Source organism: Artemia franciscana, chromosome 1 (genome assembly GCF_032884065.1).
Source record: "Artemia franciscana chromosome 1, ASM3288406v1, whole genome shotgun sequence".
In the NCBI taxonomy this organism is placed as follows: Eukaryota; Metazoa; Arthropoda; class Branchiopoda; order Anostraca; family Artemiidae; genus Artemia; species Artemia franciscana.
In genome coordinates, this window is record NC_088863.1 from 13,608,775 (window position 1) to 13,636,771 (window position 27,997).

General features: G+C 33.5%; 2 protein-coding genes across 5 annotated transcripts in view; both read left to right on the top strand.

The window, feature by feature from the left end:
• The window catches only part of LOC136025989 (monocarboxylate transporter 14-like), an 88,436-nt gene extending 71,149 nt beyond the window's left edge, over positions 1-17,287 (top strand). For both annotated transcript variants that reach the window (XM_065702132.1, XM_065702141.1), the window contains exons 11-14: positions 1,062-1,255; positions 8,837-8,982; positions 10,680-10,902; positions 16,864-17,287. In XM_065702132.1, coding sequence (XP_065558204.1) covers positions 1,062-1,255; positions 8,837-8,982; positions 10,680-10,902; positions 16,864-17,183 — 883 coding nt within the window. In that variant the 3' untranslated portion in view covers positions 17,184-17,287. The remainder of the gene's footprint in view (positions 1-1,061; positions 1,256-8,836; positions 8,983-10,679; positions 10,903-16,863) is intronic.
• Positions 17,288-20,161: 2,874 nt separating this feature from the next.
• The window catches only part of LOC136026059 (uncharacterized), a 64,395-nt gene continuing 56,559 nt past the window's right edge, over positions 20,162-27,997 (top strand). For all 3 annotated transcript variants that reach the window (XM_065702246.1, XM_065702277.1, XM_065702255.1), the window contains exons 1-2: positions 20,162-20,251; positions 27,170-27,406. The gene's annotated coding sequence lies outside the window, so the exon portion shown is untranslated. The remainder of the gene's footprint in view (positions 20,252-27,169; positions 27,407-27,997) is intronic.

Here is a 27,997-nt window from a genome sequence, read left to right on the forward strand (position 1 = left end):
TAGACCTAGACCCGCGTTCAGCTACGTTCAATAATAACTTTCAGCTACGCAAAATTGCTTCCGTTTTTCTAAGGATAGAGTCTTACAGACGAATCAGATGAGGGCTCCACAAGCTCAAGTATCTCATCACTATTTCGATATATACTCGATACATACTGCTTCCGTAACTCAATTTATTTTAAATTTGAAAATTCATAACTCATAGGCTATATTGAAAAAACATCATAGTCACTTTTTAGGGCTATAATGAGAGAAAGGGTGAGACGGATAGGACACGTTCTGCGGACGAAGGATGATAGATTGCCCAAGGTCATCCTTATTAGGCAACCGTCTATGGCTGAACGAAAAGTTTGTCGCTCCCGAAATAGGTGGGAGGATGCACAGCTTAGATGCCAATATATAGTCATGAAAACTCCTATCTTGCCCATGAGAAGCTTTTGGTACAGAGCTCTGAACTTGGCGCCTCCTCTAAGCCCGCGCTCAGACCCGTAGATCGTACTACAACACCAAAGGCGAAAACATAATTTTGTTTTGTTGCATTAATTTTGCATACGGGGTGAATAGTTTTGTTGAATACGTGCCAGTTTCCTGTCTTCAGCCGCTAGCATCGTTACCGCGCACTGTGTCCCAAAAATAAATCCAGTTTTCATAACGTATTGTTATCTAAGCTGTGGGAGGATGTAAGAAAAGATTTAAGGAAAATGGTAACTTCCTGGAAGGGTTAAAGAGGGGGGGCCTTGAAAAGTTTTGGATGGAGGAGGAGCATGAGTAGCTGTGATGGCCTTAGGTGGATTGCTGCCGTAGTAAGTTGTTAGTAGTAGTATAACGCATAGCTCAACATAGGCATTTTTCTTTCTTTTTTCGTTTTTTTTTGCATTGCTAGAACTGTCATTATCCTTCTTCAGATTCGCAATGTGGAAGACTCTACAAAGATGTTTTCTGCATACACATATGTCTGCTACATATATTGAGGAACTTGTATTGAGCCTTAGGTTCGATTGTAGTTTATCCTCTATCAAAAATGTCTCTTAAAAATATTTTGTTGATTCTTTTTTTTCTAGATCATCTGCGTCTTTAAGGAGTTTCACGCGTCCTTTGACCCGAAAAGATATATTTTATTCTGGTTCAATCAAAAACATCCCTGAATTTAATCAGTCACAAAATTTATCCCAATTCCGTCAAAGTATGATGTCAATTCCTCGCTCAACAAGGAGATTCACTGAGGTTATCGAAGAAGAGGCAATTGAGGAAGAACGTAAGCTATGGTTTTCTGAATTTTATTGTTTGGAGCAAGAGTGTATCTAGGAATTTTTGCAGAGGGGGGAGGGATTTACAAAAAACACTATTCAGAACGTATTAAAAATTTTATATGTATTTTTGTTACTTTTTCACGTGTCACACATAAATTTCGGGTGAGGGGGATGGTGGTGTTCAAACCTGATAAACTCCCCCCCCCCCTGGATACGACTTTGGTCAGGGGTCCTACCTTTATTTAAAAAAGGATGTCATTCATAAATAAGCCTCTAATTTGCTGAAATGGTTAAGTTTATGAAACAGGCAGTTTGGAAAAGTGACAATAGTACATGATACACTGTCCAATCCTTGCTAATTCTAGTTTTGTTAATTATTATGTTAATTCGTTAATAAATATTTTGTTTTCTTAATTCGTTTTGTTAATTCGAGAATAGTTTTGTTAATGAACGTTTTGTTAATTCGAGAATAAATATTCTGGTTTTGCTAATTAACCAATAAGACAAGAATAATAAACTAATTAGTAAAATAAAAATAAATAGCAAAATAAAAGATAAATAAGATAATAAAAATAAATGAAATAATAGTAACCATTAAAATAAGAAGGAAAGAGAATAATAAATTTCTGCTTTTTAATTAGTAGTATTAAGACTGCAAATATTTTGGCGCTTCTTCCAACGGAAGCCTTTATCAACAAAAAAAAAAAAGAAAAAAGAACAAAACAAACTAATCGAAATTAAACAAAATAAGAATTGAGGAATAGGAAACACAAAAAAAAACAAAATAGCAGAAAAACTCACATCTTAAAACTTGTGCTCCCTCTACAATTTGTTACATATCTACAGGAGTAATTTGCTTCAAAAGGTCAAGATACTTGTATAAATGATTCTATCAGTTTCAGGTCTATTCTATTACAACGCCAGAATAATCATATTTCTTATACTTTTTTTAATGTTCTAAACTTACTTAAAAATTAGGAAATTTTTATAGCTATTTTCGACCAATTCTCGAAATGCTGTTCTTTCTAAAATTACTAATTTCGGAAATGTAATTTGGTAGAAGAATAAAGCCAAATCTTGCTATCGACAAAAGCAGAATTTTCATTTTAGGACTAAACATTAAAATTGAAGGATTGATGAATAAAAATCATCGTAAGAAATTCCACATGATAAAATAACCTACCAATAACAAAGACAAGGAATGCGAAATTTTACGGACAAATTTGGTTCAAATTCTTTATTTTAAAGGTTAAACCGAAGAGTTTTTTTTTATTATTATGTTAATGACAGATTAATTAGAAATTTGTCGGCTTGACAATTCAGCCGAAAATTAATTAAGAATTAAGTTAAGCTACAGTAATTTAATTATAGTAAAATAAATAAAATTTAATTTTGAAATTAAATATTCACTAGTGAATTGAACTCTCTCCATATGTTTGAACTCTAGGTTTCGGCCTTTCTCTGATTCTTATCTTATTCTATGGTTTCAACAGGTCTATCACGTATTACATTGTGGGTAAAATTATATACGATAAAATAATTTGTCTTTGTACCTTTGTCCTAGCTTTGCACCTTGTTCTTTTAAACTAATTAGGACATTACTACGGTCTCTAAGCTGTTACTAAGTGATCTAAGATCTTGTACGTAACCAAAAGGAGGTATAATTTTACCTCCCCATCAAAGTCACCCTTTTCCTCATGGGTTATGATGCAACCCTGTTCCAACCTTGTTTTACTGCTGTCTGTTCTGAGGAGCATCTGTCAAACTCCTTATCTACTAATACCGAGATTTTGTTAGCGTTAATTTAAGGCAATCAGATTTTTAATTATATTTTCTGATTGGCTGGAAAGTTGTATAAAAATTTGTGATTGGGTCAAATTGGCGCTTGCCAATGCTCGATACATATTCATTTATTATGGTTTCCATTAAGTCCACCAATTGCTGTAACTAGCTCATCTGTCAGTATTATAAAAATGGGGAAATTGGCGTGTCCTGGGCCCAGAATTGATTCTTAAACAAACAGCTTCAGAGACCCACAGAGAAGTGAATTCGTGCAGAAGTTGCTGTTTATTATTAATGGACGAATAAATAACTGCCTGGAGTATGCTCTTAACAATATAAACTATTCATAATGCGGCTTATTAAAAATTAATAATTTAGGCCGAGACAGGTCCGGTCAAAGTGATAAATATGAGTAAAAGTAATAAATTCAGTTTCTTAAGGTTTTACAATTTCATCCATTTGAATAGTGGAGTCCATAGTTAAATTTTTTCCTTATTTTTTATTGCACTTTAAGCCAATTTCCCAAAGGTTTATAATTATGTCACGTTATTTATGATTGTTGATTTTTACTTATTTTAATTTAAATCCATAATGAATTGTTTTTACTTATTTTAGTGAATTATTTTTTTTCGGGTCTAACTGCTATCCTGTTATTTTTGACCTTAGAATCATAATTGTCCTGTCTCTGAGTTGTCTCAGAACCTGATTACGAAAGATTTCGATGATTTTTTCTATTGTAGGGGATATACCTAATCAACTTATCAATTATTTTTTTCGTGTCTAACTTTTATCCTATTATTTTTAACCTTAGAATCATGATTGTCCTGTCTCTGAGTTGTCTCAGAACCTGATTACGAAAGATTTCAATGATTTTTTTCTACTGTAGGGGATATACCTAATCAACTTATCAATTATTTTTTTCGTGTCTAACTGCTATACTATTATTTTTAACCTTAGAATCATGATTGCCCTGTCTCTGAGTGATCTGAGAACCTGATTAGGAAAGATTTCAACGATTTTTTTTCTACTGTAGGGGATATACCTAATCAACTTATCAATTATTTTTTTCGTGTCTAACTGCTATAGTATTATTTTTAACATTAGAATCATGATTGCCCTGTCTCTGAGTTGTCTCAGAACCTGATTAGGAAAGATTTCAATGATTTTTTTTTTATTGTAGGGGATATACCTAATCGATTTATCAATTATTTTTTTCGTGTCTAACTGCTATCCTATTATTTTTTACCTTAAAATCATGATTGTTCTGTTTCTGAGTTGTCTCAGAACCTGATTAGGAAAGATTTCAATGATTTTTTTTTTCTATTGTAGGGGATATACCTAATCGATTTATCAATTTTTTTTTTCGTGTCAACTGCTATAGTATTATTTTTAACCTTAGAATCATGATTGCCCTGTCTCTGAGTTGCCTCAGAACCTGATTACGAAAGATTTCAATGATTTTTTTTCTATTGTAGGGGATATAACTAATCGACTTAACATTTATTTTTTTCGTGTCTAACTGCTATCCTATTATTTTTTACCTTAAAATTATGATTGTCCTGTTTCTGAGTTGTCTCAGAACCTGATTACGAAAGATTCCAATGATTTTTTTTCTATTGTAGGGGATATACCTAATCGACTTATCAATTATTTTTTTCGTGTCTAACTGCTATCCTATTATTTTTTACCTTAAGATCATGATTGTCCTGTCTCTGAGTTGTGTCAGAACCTGATTACGAAAGATTTCAATGATTTTTTTTTCTATTGTAGGGGATATACCTAATCGATTTATCAATTATTTTTTTCGTGTCTAACTGCTATCCTATTATTTTTTAACCTTAAAATCATGATTGTCCTGTCTCTGAGTTGTCTCAGAACCTGATTACGAAAGATTTCAATGATTTTTTTTTCTATTGTAGGGGATATACCTATTCGATTTATCAATTATTTTTTTCGTGTCTAACTGCTATAGTATTATTTTTAACCTTAGAATCATGATTGCCCTGTCTCTGAGTTGCCTCAGAACCTGATTACGAAAGATTTCAATGATTTTTTTTCTATTTTAGGGGATATAACTAATCGACTTAACAATTATTTTTTTCGTGTCTAACTGCTATCCTATTATTTTTTACCTTAAAATTATGATTGTCCTGTTTCTGAGTTGTCTCAGAACCTGATTACGAAAGATTCCAATGATTTTTTTTTCTATTGTAGGGGATATACCTAATCGACTTATCAATTATTTTTTTCGTGTCTAACTGCTATCCTATTATTTTTTACCTTAAAATCATGATTGTCCTGTCTCTGAGTTGTCTCAGAACCTGATTAGGAAAGATTTCAATGATTTTTTTTTTTTATTGTAGGGGATATACCTAATCAACTTATCAATTATTTTTTTCGTGTCTAACTGCTATCCTATTATTTTTTACCTTAAGATCATGATTGTCCTGTCTCTGAGTTGTGTCAGAACCTGATTACGAAAGATTTCAATGATTTTTTTTTCTATTGTAGGGGATATACCTAATCGATTTATCAATTATTTTTTTCGTGTCTACCTGCTATCCTATTATTTTTTACCTTAAAATCATGATTGTCCTGTCTCTGAGTTGTCTCAGAACCTGATTACGAAAAATTTCAATGATTTTTTTTTTCTATTGTAGGGGATATACCTAATCGACTTATCAATTATTTTTTTCGTGTCTAACTGCTATCCTATTATTTTTAACCATAGAATCATGATTGCCCTGTCTCTGAGTGGTCTCAGAACCTGATTAGAAAAGATTTCAATGATTTTTTTTATTGTAGGGGATATACCTAATTAACTTATCAATTTTATTTGTCGTGTCTGATTGCTACCCTATTATTTTTTACCTTAAAATTATGATTGTCCTGTTTCTGAGTTGTCTCAGAACCTGATTGCGAAAGATTTCAATGATTTTTTTTTATTGTAGGGGATATACCTAATCAACTTATCAATTATTTTTTTCGTGTCTAACTGCTATCCTATTATTTATAACCTTAGAATCATGATTGTCCTGTCTTTGTGTTGTCTCAGAACCTGATTACGAAAGATTTCAATGATTTTTTTTTCTATTGTAGGGGATATACCTAATCAACTTATCAATTATTTTTTTTCGTGTCTAACTGCTATTGTATTATTTTTAACCTTAAAATTATGATTTTCCTGTTTCTGAGTTGTCTCAGAACCTCATTACGAAAGATTTCAATGATTTTTTTTTTCTATTGTAGGGGATATACCTAATCGACTTGTCAATTATTTTGTTCGTGTCTAACTGCTATAGTATTATTTTTAACCTTAGAATCATGATTGCCCTGTCTCTGAGTTGTCTCAGAACCTGATTACGAAAGATTTCAATGACTTTTTTTTTCTATTGTAGGGGATATACCTAATCAACTTATCAATTATTTTTTCGTGTCTAACTGCTATACTATTATTTTTTACCTTAAAATCATGATTGTCCTGTCTCTGAGTTGTCTCAGAACCTGATTACGAAAGATTTCAATGATTTTTTTTTTCTATTGTAGGGGATATACCTAATCGACTTGTCAATTATTTTTTTCGTGTCTAACTGCTATCCTATTATTTTTTTACCTTAAAATCATGATTGTCCTGTCTCTGAGTTGTCTCAGAACCTGATTAGGAAAGATTTCAATGATTTTTTTTTTATTGTAGGGGATATACCTAATCAACTTATCAATTATTTTGTTCGTGTCTAACTGCTATAGTATTATTTTTAACCTTAGAATCATGATTGCCCTGTCTCTGAGTTGTCTCAGAACCTGATTACGAAAGATTTCAATGACTTTTTTTTTCTATTGTAGGGGATATACCTAATCGACTTATCAATTATTTTTTTCGTGTCTATTTGCTATTGTATTATTTTTAACCTTAAAATTATGATTGTCCTGTTTCTGAGTTGTCTCAGAACCTCATTACGAGAGATTTCAATGATTTTTTTCTATTGTAGGGGATATACCTAATCAACTTATCAATTATTTTTTCGTGTCTAACTGCTATACTATTATTTTTTACCTTAAAATCATGATTGTCCTGTCTCTGAGTTGTCTCAGAACCTGATTACGAAAGATTTCAATGATTTTTTTTTCTATTGTAGGGGATATACCTAATCGACTTGTCAATTATTTTTCTCGTGTCTAACTGCTATCCTATTATTTTTTACCTTAAAATTATGATTGTCCTGTCTCTGAGTTGTCTCAGAACCTGATTAGGAAAGATTTCAATGATTCTTTTTTCTATTGTAGGGGATATACCTAATCGATTTATCAATTATTTTTGTCGTGTCTAACTGCTATCCTATTATTTTTAACCTTAGAATCATGATTGCCCTGTCTCTGAGTTGTCTCAGAACCTGATTAGGAAAGATTTCAATGATTTTTTTTCTATTGTAGGGGATATACCTAATCAACTTATCAATTATTTTTTTCGTGTCTAACTGCTATTGTATTATTTTTAACCTTAGAATCATGATTGCCCTGTTTCTGAGTTGCCTCAGAACCTGATTGGGAAAGATTTCAATGATTTTTTTTTATTGTAGGGGATATACCTTATCAACTTATCAAATATTTTTTCGTGTCTAACTGCTATATTATTATTTTTAACCTTACGATCATGATTGTCCTGTTTCTGAGTTGTCTCAGAACCTGATTAGGAAAGATTTCAATGATTTTTTTTTATTGTAGGGGATATACCTAATCAACTTATCAATTATTTTTTTCGTGTCTAACTGAAATAGTATTATTTTTAACCGTAGAATCATGATTGTCCTGTTTCTGAGTTGCCTCAGAACCTGATTAGGAAAGATTTCAATGATTTTTTTTTATTGTAGGGGATATACCTAATCAACTTATCAATTATTTTTTCGTGTCTAACTGCTATACTATTATTTTTAACCTTAGGATCATGATTGTCCTGTTTCTGAGTTGTCTCAGAACCTGATTAGGAAAGATTTCAATGATATTTTTTTTTATTGTAGGGGATATACCTAATCAACTTATCAATTATTTTTTTCGTGTCTAACTGAAATAGTATTATTTTTAACCGTAGAATCATGATTGCCCTGTTTCTGAGTTGCCTCAGAACCTGATTAGGAAAGATTTCAATGATTTTTTTTATTGTAGGGGATATACCTAATAAACTTATCAATTATTTTTTTCGTGTCTAACTGCTATATTATTATTTTTTACCTTAAAATCATGATTGTCCTGTTTCTGAGTTGTCTCAGAACCTGATTAGGAAAGATTTCAATGATTTTTTTTTTTTTATTGTAGGGGATATACCTAATCAACTTATCAATTATTTTTTTCGTGTCTAATTGCTATCCTATTATTTTTTACCTTAAAATCATGATTGTCCTGTTTCTAAGTTGTCTCAGAACCTGATTAGGAAAGATTTCAATGATTTTTTTTTATAGTAGGGGATATACCTAATCAACTTATCAATTATTTTTTTCGTGTCTAACTGCTATCCTATTATTTTTTACCTTAAAATCATGATTATCCTGTTTCTGAGTTGTCTCAGAACCTGATTACGAAAGATTTCAATGATTTCTTTTCTATTGAAGTGGATATACCTATTCAACTTATCAATTATTTTTTTTCGTGTCTAACTGCTATCCAATTATTTTTAACCTTAGAATCATGATTGTCTTTTCTGAGTTGCCTCAAAGCCTGATTAGGGAAGATTTCTATGATTTTTTTTCCTATTGTAGGGAATATACCTAATCAACCTATCGGCCCAATCTATGTTTTTTTTTCTATTGTAGGGAATTTTTTCGATGCTTTATGGGGACTTCTTGGATTTTCTCTTTTAAAAGACAAAAAGATGGCTCTGTTAGCTATTAGCAGCGTGTTCGGCATGCTTGGATTTTACGTGCCTTTTGTTTATATAATTGATGCAGCTGTTTCCAAGGTAAGGTTTTTTTTTGTTCTTATATTTTTCATTTTTCAAATTAAATTTATATTACATTTATTTATATATATTACATTATGTTACGTTTATTATATTTTTATTCTTTACATTTTTCATACTCCTATTTAGCTTAGTTATTTCAATTGATTTAAATCATATGTCTCCATTTGATTATAGCTTGCATGTCAGTGTTGTCACCTGTAGCTACTTCAGTACTATTACAATCAGTTTTTCTACTGAAGTAACCGAAATCGCTCTATAGCACGCAAATTTGGACAATTGTTGAACTTCAGGAACTGAAGATGGTGGGAACTCTGTTAAATACTAACAAATGAAAGAATTTAAGGGCTCATATTGGTGAATGTTTGAGTTTTTTTTTATTTCATTAATAATAGAGTGGTTATGGTCATAAACATTTATGTTCGTTTTTTTATTACATATTTCAATTATTCTTCTTTATTAGAGCTTGCTTGTTCGAAAACTTCCCTTTACAGTCGCTTTTCTTGTAAAAGATTTGTCGTCAAATGTAATTATTATTATATAAAAAAATATATTGTTCTTCTTTTACTCTGGAACGAATCAACAAAACCGTTCTACTAGAATTTCTGACCGACTGTTTTTTTTATCGTTAGCAACCCAAGAGATGGCCAATGTGGGGTTCGCAATTTTTGTAGTGACCTATTCTTGTATTTCCATCTACGCGGGTAATTGCTAATAGCCCCCCCCTCCCCAATTAATGCCCTTGTTTTGAAATTTCGTTTGAAAATGAACAGATGGGTTTTGTGAAATAACTTTCATAGAAATTAACTCATTGCTACACATTTTAATTTTACAAAAGCTATAGATGAGTTCTGATTGTAAATTTAGAAAACAAACTCATTTAAATATTTTAGGTAGTATGAGTTTTCACCATAGGTGCTAATCCATGATATTTTTTTATTTTTTTTTTATAATTATTATTATAAATGAAAACCCAAAAATACATTTTTAAGAAACTAAGGAGGGTAATTTTGGCTATTTTTAATGAAAATACCAAAACAATATTTTTTTAATCTACGCGGGTAATTGCTTATAGCCCCCCCCCCTCCTCAATTAATGCCCTTGTTTTGAAATTTCGTTTGAAAATCAACAGATGACTTCTATGAAATAACTTTCATAGAAATTAACTCATTGCTACACATTTTAGTTTTACAAAAACTTCTGATTGTACATTTAGAAAACAAACTCATTTACATATTTCAGGTAGTACGAGTTTTCACCATAGGTGCTAATCCATGATTTTTTTTTTTTTATTATTTTTTTTTATAATTATTATTCTAAATGAAAACCCAAAAATTCATTTTTTAAAAACTAAGGAGGGTAATTTTGGCTATTTTTAATGAAAATACCAAAACAATATTTTTTGAATCTACTTGGGTAATTGCTTATATCCCCCCCCCCCTCTCCAGTTAATGCCATTGTTTTGAAATATCGTTTGAAAATCAACAGATGGCTTAGGTTGAATAACTTACACAGGATTTCAATCACAACTACCCACTCACAACTCACCCACAACAAAGTAAGAATTTACTCATAACTATCTATTTTATTAGTTTGTAAGGGGTGGTTCTTAAGCTCTGATGGCACATTTATAAAATAAACCCTTATGAAATATTTGAGGTAGGAAGAATCAGTTAATTTTACTAATCAACTTTCAGGGTATTGATTCTACAATGGCTGGTTACCTCTTATCCATCATTGGTGTGACAAACATAGTCGGCCGTTTATTGTCTGGCTATTCGGCAGATATGCCCTCAGTGGATTCCCTCCTTGTGACAAATATTTGTATTGCCTTGAGTGGCGTATTCATTTTCTGTGTTCCCCTTGTCAATGGCTTTGCCGGAATGGCTGCACTTGCTGGCCTGTTTGGCCTTGTTTCAGGTAAAAGTTGCTTCTATATGTTTCCTTTTCAGTTAGGGTTGGCAGGATGCCAAGGGCGATGACCAGGTGCCAGAGTGATATCTAGACAAGCTGCCTATTTTTATATTACCTAATATTGTATATTAATTATATTACCTAATATAATTTATTACTTAATATAATTATATTAATTAACATAAAGTCATAAATAACAGTATTTTTATAAAACATTTATATAAAAATAAATATAATTTTTTATAAAAAAGAAAATAAAGTAATAAATAATAAAGTAGCATAATAAAATAACAATTGATTATATTAGGTAATATAATTATATCAGATAATTACATTAGGTAATATATTACCTAATATTATATTACCTAATACCAATATTTGCCACCTGTATAAACTTTATTTCTAACGTTTACATGAAATTGGATTTTATTTTAATTTTTAGAGTTACGATTTCAATTGACAGAGCGTACTTTTTACCTATACTTTGTTATAATACAAGGTTTTGTAAAGGACTCTTTATAATTTAGGGGAGGTTGTCACTCTTTTCAACCCTGCAGTTTAAATTGAATTTAATTCGAACTTTTTATCGAATTTTAATTGAACTGATTTATATTAATCGAATATTTATTGCTAGCTGTATAAACTTTATACCTTACGTTTTATATGAACTAGGATTTTGTTTTAATTTTTGGAGTTTGGTTTTCAATTGACGCACCATCTTTAATAGACTCCAATAAAATAATAATAAGTATATATAAAAAAAATAAATAGATACAATAACTTCTAATAATCCAAAGAATTTTTTACAATTTTTTGAATAAACCGAATGAGACCTTTGAGCTGATTCGCTCAGATTTAGGCAGATCTTGCGTAAGGCAAGATTAGCAAGGTTATATTTTTCTCTCTCTCTCTTTCTTTTTTTTTTTTTTTTTTTTATTCTCCATAAAATGATTCGTTTATTTTGTTTGTTTTGTTGTTGTTGTTTTTTTCTCACCACGGGAATCTGTACTTTCCCTGAATTGTGTCTAGAATCTTGTCTATGTAGCGTATGCATTCAAGAACACTATAATTGTAATTTGTAAACTTATAGGATCAGGAACAATCATGTATCAGCCATTGTTCACATAAACACTAGATGACAGATTACACACTTTTTAGGCACAAATTTATAAAAATAAATACCTGCTAAAATATCAGTGGATTCCTCGAAACAACAAAATTCATTGAATTGGAATGAGAAACTTTTTTAAAAGCACTAAAAAGAACTGTAGTGTAACGAGCCAGTGTTTCACGTAACGCCAGTGTTTCACGCTCTTCTTTGTTCTACTTGTAGTACAAAAGGGATGTTGTCACCCTTTTCATCCCCGCATTTTTATATAGAATTTTAGTTTTTGTGTGGCACTGTTTCGAAAATGATGCATTCTGTACATTTAAAAGTGCACTCGGAAAGTTTTTTTTAGAGGGGGGGGGGGGGGGAGCGGGGATGGGATTCTGAAATATCAAAATAAATCCTAGAGTCATGACTTCAACGTATTTATAAGAGTTTTTTTCGAAAAATCTGGTTGTTATGGAGTTTTTGTATATGACCTTGTAGTCAGGTAATATACAAAAACTTTTGGGGATTAAAAATCATTTCATAACCAGTTGATTCTTTTCATTATCTGATAATGACTGATCTGTAATATAAGTTGTTTGCTGCATGTTCACCCCCTGTGTGCAAAAATGTTAGAAAACAGGGATTGAAACCGCATGGTTTTGGAAGGAGGATTTGGATTTTTAGGTTGGTGTTAGGCCATGTTGCACAATCTATTGCAACAGCAAAAGGAAGCCACGTTCATTGTAAGCAATCAAGAGTAAATAAGAAAACACGGCCCCTGCAACTGTTTAAGTCTTTAACTTGAATCTGCAAACGCTATTTGAACCCTGTGCAAAAATATTTGCAAATAAGGACTGGAATCACATGGATATTTGTGGGTTTGGAAATGACAGTTTTTAAGAAGTGGAACCAGATACAACTTTAGAGGAATCCCCTTTCTGTTGGCCGTTGCTTTAAATCTAAACATCCCTGTCATTCCAAGGAGTATTTGTAAAAAACTAGTTTATTTAGTGAAAACTGATTATTAAGTGACCAAACTTTTTATGGCACTTGGTATTAACCAAGTGACATATAGCAGTCGCCAATTCTGTCGGTCTGTCTGTCGGTCTGTCGGTCTGTCGGTCCCGGTTTTGCTACTTTAGGCACTTCCAGGTAAGCTAGGACGATGAAATTTGGCAAGCGTATCAGGGACCGGACCAGATTAAATTAGAAATAGTCGTTTTCCCGATTTGACCATCTGGGGGGGAGTGGGGGCCCGGTTAATTCGCAAAAAATAGAAAAAATGAAGTATTTTTAACTTATCAGCGGGTATTTGGATCTTAATGAAATTTGATGTTTGGAATGATATTGTGTCTTAGAGCTCTTATTTTAAATCCCGACCGGATCTGATGACATTGGGGGGAGTTGGAGGGGGAAAACCTAAAGTCCCGGTTTTGCTACTTTAGGCACTTCCAGGTAAGCTAGGACGATGAAATTTGGCAAGCGTATCAGGGACCGGACCAGATTAAATTAGAAATAGTCGTTTTCCCGATTTGACCATCTGGGGGGGGAGTAGGGGCCGGTTAATTCGGAAAAATAGAAAAAATGAAGTATTTTTAACTTATGAGCGGGTGATTGGATCTTAATGAAATTTGATGTTTGGAATGATATTGTGTCTCAGAGCTCTTATTTTAAATCCCGACTGGGTCTGATGACATTGGGGGGAGTTGGAGGGGGGAAACCTAAAATCTTGGAAAACACTTAGAGTAGAGGGATCGGGATGAAACTTGATGGGAAAAATAAGCGCAAGTCCTAGATACATGATTGACATGATCGGAACTTATTTGCTCTCTTTGGGGTAGTTGGGGGGGGGAGTAAGTCTTAAAAATTAGAAAAATGAGGTATTTTCAACTTACGAACCGGTGGTCGGATCTCAATGAAATTTGATGTTTAGAAGGATATTGTGTCTTAGAGCTCTTATTTTAAATCCCGACCGGATCTGATGATGTGGGTGGGGAGTTGGGAGGGGGAAACCTAAAACTTGGAAAACACTTAGAGTGGAGGGATCGGGATGAAACATGGTGGGAAAAATAAACACGAGTCCTAGATAGATGATTGACATAAACGGAACGGATCCGCTCTCTTTTGGGTAGTTGGGTGGGGGGTTAATTCTGAAAAATTAGAAAAAATGAGGTATTTTTAACTTACGAACGGGTGATTGGATCTCCATGAAATTTGATTTTTAGAAGGATATCGTGGCTCAAAGCTCTTATTTTAAATCCTGACCGGATCTGGTGACATTGGGGGAAGTTTGGGGTGGGGAGACCCAAAATGATGGGAAACGCTTAGATTGGAGGGATTTGGATGAAACTTGGTTGGAAAAATAAGCAAAAGTCTTGCATACGTAATTTACATAATTGGAACGGATCCGCTCAATTGCGGGGGGGGGGGGTAATTCTGAAAAATAAGAAAAATAACGTATATTTAATTTACGAAGGAGTGATCGGATCTTCATGAAACTTCATATTTAGAAGGACCTCGTAACTCCGATATCTTATTTTAAATCTCAACCGGATCAAACGTAATTGGGGGGGGGGGCAGTTGGGGGGACCGGAAATCTTAGAAAATACTTAAAGCGGTGAGATCAGGATGAAACTGGATGGGAAGAATAGAAACCTGTCTAAGATACGTGACTGACATAACTGGACCGGATCTGCTCTCTTTGGTGGAATTGGGAGGGGGGAGGTAATTTTGAAAATTGAGGTATTTGTAACTTACGAAAGGGTGACCAGATCTTAATGAAATTTGATATTTAGAAGGATCTTGTGCTATAAAGTTCTAATTTCAAATTCCGACCAGATCCTGTGACATTCGGGGGAGTTGGAAGGGCGGATCCGCTCTCTTTGGGGGAGTGGGGGCGAGGGTTAATTCTGAAAGATTATAAAAATGAGGTATTTCATTAGGTTCTTTAGGATTCTTTAGGTTTTGACCTTCTCACAAGTACCAAATGAGCTCTTGGCTCTTGGCTCTTCCAACCTCGTACCATATGAGCTCTCGGCTCTTCCGACCTCGTCACAAGTGCCATATGAGCTCTTAGCTCTTGTTTAAATACTGATTCTTATCTGCGGTTAACTTTCCCAGCCAATCGAAATAACAGGTTTAATATTATTATGCGACAAGCATTGATGCTTACCGCTATTCGTAATAATAAATAAATAAATAAAAATAAATTATGTGATTCTTATTTGTTGAAAAAGCAAACCACTGATAAGTGTCAGTATATAAATAAAGTTTGGGTATTTAATAAACTAGTCTTCTACAAATAGTGACTGGAATCAAGTGCATATTTGTCGTTTTGGAAATGGCAATATTTAAGGAGAAGTGGTACCAGATTCAATTTCAGGGGAATCCCCTTTCTGATGGCTGTTGATTCCAAGTAGTATATGCAAAAAACTAGTTTATTTAGCGAAAAACTTTTTTCTGATTCTTATCAGTGCTTAACTTTCCAACGAATCGGAATAACACGTTTAATATCATTACGTGATTCCGATTTGTTGAAAAAGCTAATCACTGATAAGTGTCAGTATATAAATAAAATTTGGGAATTTAATAAACTAAATTTTTACAAATAGTAATTGGATCCACGTGCATATTTGTGGGTTTGGAAATGACAATATTTAAGGTCAAGTGGTACCAGACACAATTTTAGGGGAATTCCCTTTCTGTTGATTGTTGCTTCTAAATTCATATGATTCCAAGCAGTATACGTAAACAACTATTTCATTAAGTGACCAAACTTTTTTATATACTGATTCTTATCAGCGGTTAACTTTCCCAACCAATCGAAATAATACGTTTAATATCATTATGTGATTCCCATTTGTTGAAAAGATAATCACTGATAAGTGACTGTATATAAATAAAGTTTGGGCATTTAATAAACTAGTCTTTTACAAATAGTGATTGGAACCACGTGCATATTTGTGGGTTTGGAAATGGCAATAGTTTTCAAATAGTATACCAAATATGTATATTGAAGCGAATACCTGGGTTGTCTATAAGATGCTGATAACAATGAAAAAGGAGAATAGCCAAGGCTTAGGGCTTTTTCATAGTTAAAAAAAAATTTGGAAGATTGGATAGTTAATTCTTCATAATTAGATTAAGACATCGGGAGTCACGGTAATGACAGTAGTCGAGTATATTTCTGAAAAGTGGGTGCTTTGAAAGGCCGAGGCAGATTTGTTAAAAAATTTCTAGGGGAATTATGGAAGGATATTCTAAGGTATTCGTTTTGCTGACTGTATATTAATCAATTAGCTGTACAAAAAATGTAGTTAGATCCCATTTTTCAAGGCTATGATGTCACAAAATTTATTATGGCTAGGCCAGGTTTTACGGATAATTGCCATGGATTGCGTGAAATTGACCGTCAACCACGGGCCATACGAAAATCAGGTTGTCCCCGAAAGGGGGTAGAGGTTACAAGAATGAATTTAAAGGAAATAAAAACTTCATGGACAGTTAAAGTGTGAAGCTATGAATATATTGGGGCGAAAAACAATAAAGTTAATATACAGTTGCGAAAATTTTTTTACTCTCCAATTGAAAATTCTTGACACAGATCTTAAACCACACTAGCTTCATGACCCCGCTTTCGTGCACGCGCTATGAAATGTGTGTTATGTTCAGAAAAAGATTTCGCTACTGTTGCATACTTATATTTTGGGGGTGAAGAAGGAGCTTAAATAGCTGTGTTGGACTCACTGATGTAAGTTCTCAATAATCAAAGTAGTAGTAGCAGTAGGAGAACTGCTTCTTTCTTATCTAATAATATTATGCCTATTTTTTTCTTTTTGTATATGAATTGAATTTTTCTTCTTTTTTTTCAGCCGCTTTTATCGCACTAACATCAATTGTCCTCGTCGACTTGTTTGGTATCGATGAACTGACGAAATGTTTTGGGATAATTTGCATTTTCCGTGGTCTCGCTGCCATAGTTGGCCCACCCATTGCTGGCTTTCTGTACGACACAACGGGTTCATACGACATTCCGTTTTATGTAGCTGGAGGGTTTTTGGGTTTGTCTGCGATCTTCAGTTTCCTAATACCAGTTGTTCAAAAGTGTTGTGACAGTGATAATACTCAATCGAAAAAATCCCCTGAAACCGAAAATTTCTTAGAAAAAAACCAAAAATTTGCCAATGTTTAGATTAGATTATTTATCAGTATTAATTATTGTCATGTTCCTTTTGTTCAGCTCTATTTTATTCCGCTGATAAGTACTCTTCTAATAAAGTTTCTGTTAGTTTCGTATTCCTGCATTATTTCTAAGGTTTAGTTTTATTTTTTCTATTGTAATCAAGGATTATGTCTAAGTTTAAGAACAGCCACATGTGTGTACCTATTTTTAATTTGATTGGAGCCCTAAATATTCCAGGGGAGAGCTGAACATAGCCTTACATGGTTGGCTACATTGTTTTAATTCCATTTTTATTGTTTAATTCCATTTTCACAACATTGATTAATATAAAAGACCAAATATAAAAAAGAGCAAACATTCCCCAAATAAGACCAAACAGACCCCAGTTTGCCCCCCCCCCCCAGCTGAAATTCAGTTTCTTTCAAAATCTTGTCAAAACTAAGATAAATCTGCATAATTCAAGCATAAACAGATTAGTTTTTTTTTTAGTTTATATTTATCTTTATATTCCCCTGTTGTTTAATGGTGTAAAGCAGATTCCTTCTCTGAGTGTTGGGGAAAGCGTGCATTGTTGTCAAGATGGGTAGAACTAATATTAAGGATTCAGACATAGTGTTCGTCGATTTAGAGTTGGATTAAATAATGCTCAAAGACCAGATAATTTTGCCCCTGTTCTCGTCCAGTTTCGATCAAAAGAAATAGCACGCCATGTGTTTAAAGCGAAGAAGCAGCTTACTGGTTCAGGGTTGTTTGTAGCTTAGAACCTTACGAAACGTAAACACGATTTTCTGAGCGCTTCAAGAAATAAGTTTGGAAGTCGCAGCGTGTGGTCTGATCAAGGCCGTATTTTGGTACGCAAAACTGAGACTGCTCCAATCAGGTGTTTCTGGTCAATTCATGACCTTTTATATATTTTTTGTTCAACATTTGTATTATTTTGTTTTTTCTCTCTTCTTTCTAAGTGCTGTTTTGTGTTCTTTTATGTGCAAAACGGTAATGTCTGATCTAGACTGAATTAGTTTGCTTTTACTTTTGCTTGACTGGCTGAACAAAGGATGAGGAACACAAAACCTGAGTTTTCAAAAACAAACTATAGTTACCAGAAAGGAAGGGGGTGTCAAATAATATCTTTCTGTGACATACAAGACCAAAATACATTGCTGCAATTTACTCTACGTCAGCCTTGCTTTACTTATTGCTGAGTTGTTTCAATGATACGGTAATTATCACATTTCCCCCCCCCCCATCATTAAAATATAAAGACGATATTCATTTTTGCCAACAAAAAAAAAACAAAACATTGTTTTACTTGTGAGCCTACTTCTTCACAGACTATAGAATTAGTGATTAATATAATCTGGTACCGAAATTTTGTTAAATATAGAAGATGGGAGGGGGTCCTAGGTTTTCACCTAAACACTATCGAAATCAGTAAAATCCAACTAACCTCTTGGTCACGACATTCGTTGTAACTGAACTAGGTGAACCAAACTTCTTCATAATGGCAGCTGTAAGGTTGACCAGTTGAAAATCAGGCAAGGACGGTTGAAGAAAATCCCTAATTGATCAATAAAATCAAGTGTTTTTTTTTTTTCCACCTGGCGGCAACCGTGCGCAGAGTATTTTTGATTGTGCTGTGGTATAAAGGCAGAGTTGAACTAAGGCTCTTTATCAAGTTCAACAAGAAATAAGACAGAGAAGGATGAAAGCAAAAACATACTCTCATTGGACAAATCCAGCATGCTAGCACAAATTCATGTAGATGCAAGATTTTTATCGAGCTTGCATCCTCGTGAAAATGGCTACTACGACAAACACATTTTTGTCAGTGTTGCCGAGTTGAATTGTGAAAATTAAACAAGCAAAAATAATTAGATAAATATGATAAAGCTTTTTGCCCGTAGAAATTCAAAAAATCTATTGGTTCGTAAAGACAACAGCATCGTCAAAAGAAAGCTACAGCTCTGTATCAAAAAGCTACAACTCTTTGTCACACATAATGATAGCTTGTTGTTTGCTTATTTTTCACCTAAGCTTTTTTTTTATTAGGCACTCAGCTACCAAAGACTGCGTAACCATATTTTAACCCATATATCTACTCTACTCTCTTCAATAGAGCAATAGTCGTTTTTTTAGAAAACGGGAGTGTATTTTTTTCTGGAGAAGGCCAGCTAACGTTTTTTTTACTTAATGCTTAAATCCCCCCAGAAAAAAAATATGATGATTCATTACTGTGGTGAAAATCATTTAGATCCTTAATTTTGCAATTATTTCGTTTGAATTACGTCATAGGCGCGATCGTATCTTAACATATGGGCCATTCAAATAATGTGCAAAAATCAGTATAACTTTGGAAAAATGCTAAAGAATTTGTTCAATCGATTGTTCTTAATAAACTTATATGGTGTCAATCCATCAAAACGAAAAGAAAGAAAAATCGCCTTCTTTGTAATCAGTCTTGAATTAATAGGTTGAATTTTTGAAGGAAAAAGTGCTATCACAAAACAAGGATATTGCAAAAATTAATTCATAAAGAGCCATATAATTGAAAAAGCATTTGCACATTCCTTTGTATTTCATTGTGTTTGTTTGATTTGGTAGTAAATTAGCTTCATTTTTTTTTTCACAAAATAAGATTAAAAAAAAGGAATAAGTTCCTTTCAAAAGTTCCCTCCCCATGGAAAATCCTTTCCATAAAATATCCATCCAGAATTAGCTCCTCTAATGTTAGTTTTGTAGCTTTATCAAATTCCATATCCATAGTCTATCGCAAAATTTTAATAACAACTTTCAAGAGTATTTTTAACAGCACTGATCGGCTGGAATTAATACTAGAATAATGGCAAATTTCATTATTTTTGCATTGCCTTTATATTTCTTCTGCAAGGGCTTTGCACGTTTTCAGCTGATTATTTATATTTTGTAACCAATCTTTCGGCTGAACCGTTAGCTATCAACAAACTTAAAATAGGTAGCGCTGTACCAGGCTCAAATATTTAAATTCATAGCCTACTTGTCTAGATTAGAAAGGAATTTAAGAAAACAACTCAGCATGGTCTATCATTTTTGATTTAATGGTTTGATATTTTTGTTTTCTCTGGGTATAGCGATGTGTTTTACCAGGGATGCAGGTAAATTGGGATCCTCATCATATCCTGGAGTGATGGTGAGGCCAAATGTAGTTGGTCCAAATAATGAGCAAGGGCAGGCCCCCATATATACAACATTTATTCCACAAGTTGTACCTGTGTCTCATGCTATACAGTATCAGGTTAAACAGCAGAAACCATGATTAAATCTGGCAAGACAGCCACCATATGTCACAACTCTAGCCCCCCATAATAGTTAATACAGTCAGCATCAAATTTGTATCTACCATACTCAAAATAGATTCGTTGCTACAGTCCCGACATCAAATTAATTTTAAATTCTGAATTCAATAGATGAAAATTACCCACCTCTCCCCTCAGATGAAGCCATGAATTTAGGCAGTGCAAGTTGTATATAGGCCTATCAGAAAGCTAAAAATTTAAGCTTTAAATCAATATGGTTATTATTAAAATTGTTTAAGAAACACTTGAAATTATTAATTTATTGTCCTAGGCCTACAAGAACCTCTTTGGAAATACCAGTTATTCTATTTTGATGTAGGCTTAGGGTAAAGCAACCAGTACTGGGACACTTCATTCACTCTTCACACTTTTTGACATTTAATCTATTATAAGTGATCTATTATAGCCTACCACCTAGAAACTTGATTTTTTCAGAGTTAGAATTGCCTCTGTTTTCTGAACAGGTGGGTTATTAATTTGAATAGTTTTGCTTATACAGTTCTACCTATTTTTGAATTTAGCAATAGCTGTCAGTTCAGCTAATACTGGGACATATTCTCTTATTGACAAAGATATTATGCAATAATACACAATCTGAGACAGAGGCTTTCTTTATCTTGGACACTTCCAAAAAACCTGTTTAGACATTCTCTGCTGAGATCTCAGGCTCTTTGTCTTGTAATTAGACGGTTTAATGTCTTGAGATTTGTTATTTTAAATTGGTTTTTCAGAGAGAAAATAGTGGATCCAGAATTCTCTTTGGGGGGGGAGTGTATAATAGGCTGCTTAGATAAACTTGCAAACAAAGAAATACCCACAATTTAAAAATAACATCAACAATTATGCGTTGTAGGTAGGTAGTGGAAATGGTCTAAAGTGCTAAAGAGTTTTGCCTTTATTTTAATGTTTTACAATGAAAAGATGAGATGATATGTCATATAATGCAGGGCTTTAATTGGATGAAAATAGGCAGTAAAGTGGCCACTAGTTCCTCACAAAAATTCAAAACTTAAATTAATATTTTTGTACTTCTCATACATTTACTTTCTATTATACAAATCCCCAAAAAACATCTAGGCTATGTTGTAAAAGCCATCCCTCTTCACAAAAAAAAAACAACACAAAAAACCAAAACACTGCTAAAAAAGTAATGATAGGCCTACCAAATTTTTTTTTGCCTCAGTGTCATAGCAAGATTCAAAAACAAAGTTTTGACAGTAAAAAGAAGTGAATATTTTGCTTTTCAGTCCCATTGTGACAGCACAATCCTGAAATATCATTTTGACAGCCTAAAGAAGATAGGATTTTAAATTTTCCTCCTTGTTATTATGAAATGAAGATTTTTGCCTTGCAGTTGGCTTTTGCGGTAATACAAACAGATTCTGTTGATAAACTTATCTTAATATTGACAAATTTATGAAAAGCTCAACTATTAAAAATCAATTAAAAAAAAATCACTTTCATCCAGATCCAAACCAGAGCAAGCAGTACCAATTACAAATCCAACACCATGTCATTGGGAGGGGGGGTGCACCTCTGTGCCCTCCTTGGATCCACCCCTGTTCAGATTGAAAGATGTAGTTCTCATTTGAAGACTGAGCTGCTTTGAGGCAAAGAGGCTTACATGAATGAACTTCAGAAGTTTGACTTTCTCTCAACTCTACTTTTTAAAACAGTGAAAAAAACTTTAGTGTAAAGAGCAGGGCGTTGAGGATGGAACAGCCCCTAATTGAAGCCCCTATTCTAATTGAAAATTGAGTATCTGAGACATAAGATTCTTCTATATAGCAAGTTTCATTAAGATCCAATCATCCATTTGTAAGATACCTCAATTTCCATGTTTTCCAAGAATTCCGGTTTCCCCCTCCAACTCCCTTCAATGTCACCAGATCTGGTTGGGATTTAAAATGAGAGTTCTAATGCACAAGATCCTTCTAGATATCAAATTTCATTAAGATTTGATCACTCGTTTGTAAGTTACAAATACCTCCCTTTTTCTAATTTTTCCAAATTACTCCCCCCCACATAACTCCACCAAAGAGAGTGGATCCGGTCCAGTTATGTCAGTCACCTATCTTGGACTTGTGTTTATTCTTTCCACCAAGTTTCATCCTGATCTCTCTGCTTTTAGCATTTTCCAAGATTTTCTGCCCCCCTCCCCTAATGACACTGGATCCAGTCAGGATTTAAAATAAGAGATCTGAGTTATGTGGTCCTTCTAAATATGAAATTTCATTAAGATACAATCACTCTTTTGGAAGTTAAAAATACCAAATTTTTCCTAATTTTTTAGAATTAACCCTCCCCCAAAGAGAGCAGATCTGTTCCAGTTAATTCAATCCTGTATCTAGGACTTGTGCTTATTTTTCCGACCAAGTTTCATCCCGATCCCTCCACTCTAAGCATTTTCCAAGATTTTAGGTTCCGCCCCCCCCAACTTCCCCTTCACGGGATCCAGTCAGTATTTGAAATAAGAGCTCCAAGACATGATATCTTTACAAATATCAAATTTCATTAAGATCTGATCACTCCTTTGTAAGTTAAAAATACCTCATTTTTTCTAATTTTCAGAATTAACCCTCCCTCCCAACTCCCCCAAACAGAGCAGATCCGTTCCGGTTATGTCAATAACGTATCTAGGACTTTTGCTTACTTTTCCCACCAAGTTTCACCCCAAACTCTCCACACTAGGCATTTTCCAAGATTTTAGGTTACTCTCTCTATCCCCCCCCCAACATCACCAGATCTGGTCAGGATTTAAAATAAGAGCTCTGAGAAACGATATCCTTCAAAACATCAAATTTCACTAAGATCCCTTCACATATTTGTAAGTTAAAAATACTTCTTTTTTTTTTTTACAAATTAACCAGCCCCCCACTCCCTCTAAATGGTCAAATCGGGAAAATGACTATTTTTAATTTAATTTGGTCTGATCCCTGATACGCCTGTCAAATTTCATTGTCCTAATTTACCTGGAAGTGCCTAAAGTAGCAAAACCAGGACAGACCAACATAATTTGTGATTGCTATGTCACTTGGTTAAAACCAAGTGCCATGAAAATATAGGCTATCAATAATAGCAAGACCGAACCCAGGAACCACAATGAGGTCCCCTCCCTCTCCCTCCAAAAAATGTTTCTCCAACACAAAAAGATGTTTAAAGTATAAAACATGTGAGATCAAACATTTTATGCATAAAATGTTTTATGGTTGGGCAGAGGGGGATACTTGGGAGGATCTTTCTATTGGATGAATTTATCACGGGGAAGAGCATTTCCAAAAAGAGGATGCTGGATTTTCCTGCTTTGTTTAAAAATAAAATTTTTTGTTACTTTTTAAGTAACCAAAAAATTGGAGGGAAATTAGGCCACCTCCCCGCCCCTTTTTGATCAAAATTGTCCCAATCAAAAGTTTGGAAAAACAATTTAGCCAAAAAAAAAATATATAAATTTCGTTTTAATTATTCATTTATGATGAGCCAAAATCAAAACATACATTAATAATAATGCGTTCAGAAATTAAATAAAAAAAAAAAAAATCTCCCTGAAAGTAAGGACCAACACTACAACTTAAAACAAATAGAAATGATTCTGTATATAAAAGGGGCTGTCTCCTCCTCAACGCCCTGCTCTTTACGCTTGTTTTCTATTGTTTTAAAAACTAGAACTGTGACAAAGAGTTAAACTTTACCATAAGGAATTGGGGCGTTGATGAGGAGACAGCCGCTTTCATATACTGAATCCATAAAGCAAGATGAAGGGATTATACCCCTCCTCCTCCCACCCAAACATTTCTCCAACACAAAAAGACATATTAAAAATATATAAACGTAGTTTTGATTTGTTTTTTTTTAAGGTTTCTTTTTGCAACCCCTCCCCCCAGCAAGCCTTAAATAGTATTAAACTTAAAATAAACAAACCCAAGTTTTTTTTTGAAACTTGAAAAGACTTCTAAATTGTAATTTGAGATCCGATGACAGGTTTTGGTTTTAAACCAACAAGACTGGAAAGATAACAAACGAAGTTTGTTTCAAATAAGCTGTAACATGTCACTTCTCCCTGGGTATTTGGTAGAACAGATCATGCGTAATGTATCAAGAACTAATAAACATTAGGGTGGCATTTCGGGTTTGGTCAAAGCACCTGCTATTGAAAGTTGTGAGATAATTAATAGTAGATCTGAAACTTGCTTTGACTGTATATTTGTTTTGAACACGGAAAGCAATTAATTTTGGGTTTACTCCCAAAGCTATTAATTTGCCTCCACGGAATGGACAATTGAGAAAATACTTGGGAATTTATAGAAGAAGAATTATCGTTAATACAAGAAAGTTAGAGAGATCTGGAGTGCGTGTTGATGGGGGATTTTAATGCACATACCGGCATGGAGGCTGAGATCTTAGATGTGTTGATCCCAGATTTAGGTGATTTTGTCCCAATTTGTTGTAGAATACCACAAAGTAACAAGGATGAAAAAACAAAAATAAATGTACGGGGAAGAAAGCTCCTGGCGCTTTGTGGGAAACATGGTCTGATGATTGCAAACGGTAGGTTTGGGAATGATAAGGGTAGGGGCGAGTTTACTTGCCTTTCGGGACCAACTCCAAGTGTTGTAGATTATGCGCTAATTAAAACGCAATTTGTACCTGAATCAATTAATATGGGAACATTAGCTTTAGTTGGATCTTATCATAGAGCTATTAAGCTTCAGGTGAAGGTTGGGCAGTTTCAGGACCGCGTCCTACAAGTAAGAAATTTCTACAATGTGGAGTTTAGAAAAACGAATTAGAAATGATTTAACAGATAAAGATATTGAGCCTTTTGAAAGGCAGCTCTTGGAATCGCATGTAAAAAATAAGTTGAAAGCGTTAGAGGACAATGAAAAAGATGCACATGGTGTAATTATGCAGTTAAATGAAATAAATGAGCAGTTGTGCAGAATCGTGTGGCCTGCCAAAAAAAAAATTAGTTGAAAGCGTTAGAGGACAATGAAAAAGATGCACATGGTGTAATTATGCAGTTAAATGAAATAAATGAGCAGTTGTGCAGAATCGTGTGGCCTGCCAAAAAAAATTAGTTGAAAGCGTTAGAGGACAATGAAAAAGATGCACATGGTGTAATTATGCAGTTAAATGAAATAAATGAGCAGTTGTGCAGAATCGTGTGGCCTGCCAAAAAAAAAATATTAGTTGAAAGCGTTAGAGGACAATGAAAAAGATGCACATGGTGTAATTATGCAGTTAAATGAAATAAATGAGCAGTTGTGCAGAATCGTGTGGCCTGCCAAAATTTTTTTTAGAAAGAATGAGCCATACTTTGATTTGGATTGCAAGTTAATGAAAGAGGAAGTGATATATTTATTGAATTGATTGAATGAATTTGAAAGCAGGGAAGATCAAAATTTGAATTGGCTAAATATAAAGATAAAAGAAGAGAATATGAAAGTTTAATAAAATGGGAAAAAGAAGAGTATGAGAATAAGAAAAAACTAGATATTGGTGATGATTTTAGGAAAAAAAATTTTTAAGGAGTTTTGGGGCTATATAAGGAATGATAGTGGAAAGGGAAATGTTAATACCCAGGTTGTTCCGGAAGCTGATTCAAGGCCTGATTACCTAAAAAAGCAGAAGGTGATTGTGTAGATCTTCAGGAGATAGCGCACACCCAAGAGACAGTTATTTATCCTATGAGGGAACACGATTATGATTTAGTGGGTGATGTGAATGGCCAAGACATTAAATTGGTATTTAAGAAATTAAAAGGTGGTACTGCTGTGGGTGTTGATGGTATACCAATAATGGACTCATTATTAAATGTTGTATATTTATGCACTTCAAATATGTTTTTGTTTGATCTTAGCTAACACATCAAAACAGTCTATAGACCTATCCTATATTGAACAAGGTTTATACAGTTTTAATAACAAGAGTTGTGATTCATAATTTTAATAATTCAACCCATCTGGAGGTAGATTCAATCCTATAGGCAGATTATCTACATAAATAGCAAAAAAAGTTGTTGTAGTCTGTCACCACTTTTTCACAGCTCAAACAGTTTTGAAAGGAAAAGGAAAGAGGAATGCACTAGAAGCACTATGAAGACAACAGCTTACACAATATATTAGGAAATGTATCCATGTTTGGTGGCTTAGCTCATGAATTGTAAAATATCTAAATGTACTTTATAGTAACTGTTAAAGACAGTGTTATGTTAATATTTGTGATTGTGCTGAGGAAGATTTTATTGGTGCAGAGTTGTTCAGTATACATCCTCTGAGTTGATAAGAACTATCATATTATCCAACCTATTATGAACATAATTTTAAATTGTGGGCTGATTATGAAAAACAGTGCTATGGCAGTATTTGTGGGGGCTGAAGAAAATATTTTGGTACTGGGTTGTCCAGCGTGTATCTACTTAGTTGCTAATAACTATAGTATTATTCAACTTGTCATAAATATATTTCTTAAATTTTAGGATGACTAGTAATGATGGTATTATGGTAATGCTTATAGGTACCAAAGAAGAAAAAAACAGTGCTATGGTAGTATTTGTGGGTGCTAAAGAAAATATTATTGGTACTAGGTTGTCCAGCGTGTATCCTCTTAGTTGCTAATAACTGTTGTATTATTCAACTTATCATAAATATATATCTTGAATTTTAGGTTGACTATTAAAGATGGTATTATAGTAATGCTAATAGGTACCAAAGAAGAAGACATTGCCACAGAACCAGCAAAGAAGCCATTGTTTATGGAGGATATGAGTGAAGCTGAATTAGCTTCTGCAATGGACATGCCTGGTGGTTTAGAGAATTTGGGAAATACGAGCTATATCAATACCAGTGTCCAGTGCTGGAAGAATGAACCTGAGCTAAAGAATAGCATTGTTGATTTCACGAGGTATGTTCTTGTTTCTTTAATTAATTGTAATATTGAATTGGTTAATTCAGTTATTAGCGCCATCTGCCTTATTCATATTATTACCCCCAAAAATAAAGAACAATATAACCATATTCACCTGTTAAAACAACCCGCTACAGCAATTAAGATGCGGCGTGATAAAATATTATTCGATCAAGAATTCGGATAGTATTTTGTAGGATTTACTAAGTTCAATTGTTTATGAATTTTGCTCTAAAATGTGAGAATCTATTAGTTTGTTGCACCTGAACAGGGCCATATCTAGGGGGTGGATCATCTGTTTTGACTTCTTTGTCGAAATGCTTGTTGGGCTTGTAAAATAGTATCATAAGTGCATATGTACAAATTTGGATTAGATTTGTAATGTCTTTGTTAATTAACCCCCCTCCCCCTCATACAAAATCTTGGATATTGTCTTGCGCCTGGATGAAAAAACAAAATAAAAACAAAAAATATCAGCATTAATTGACTCAAGTCAGGCAATACAAGGCTCTACAAAACATTGCAAAATAAACCACATAAAAAGAACTTAAACAAGTCAAAAAATATATAGAAATTGGTATAGCATTT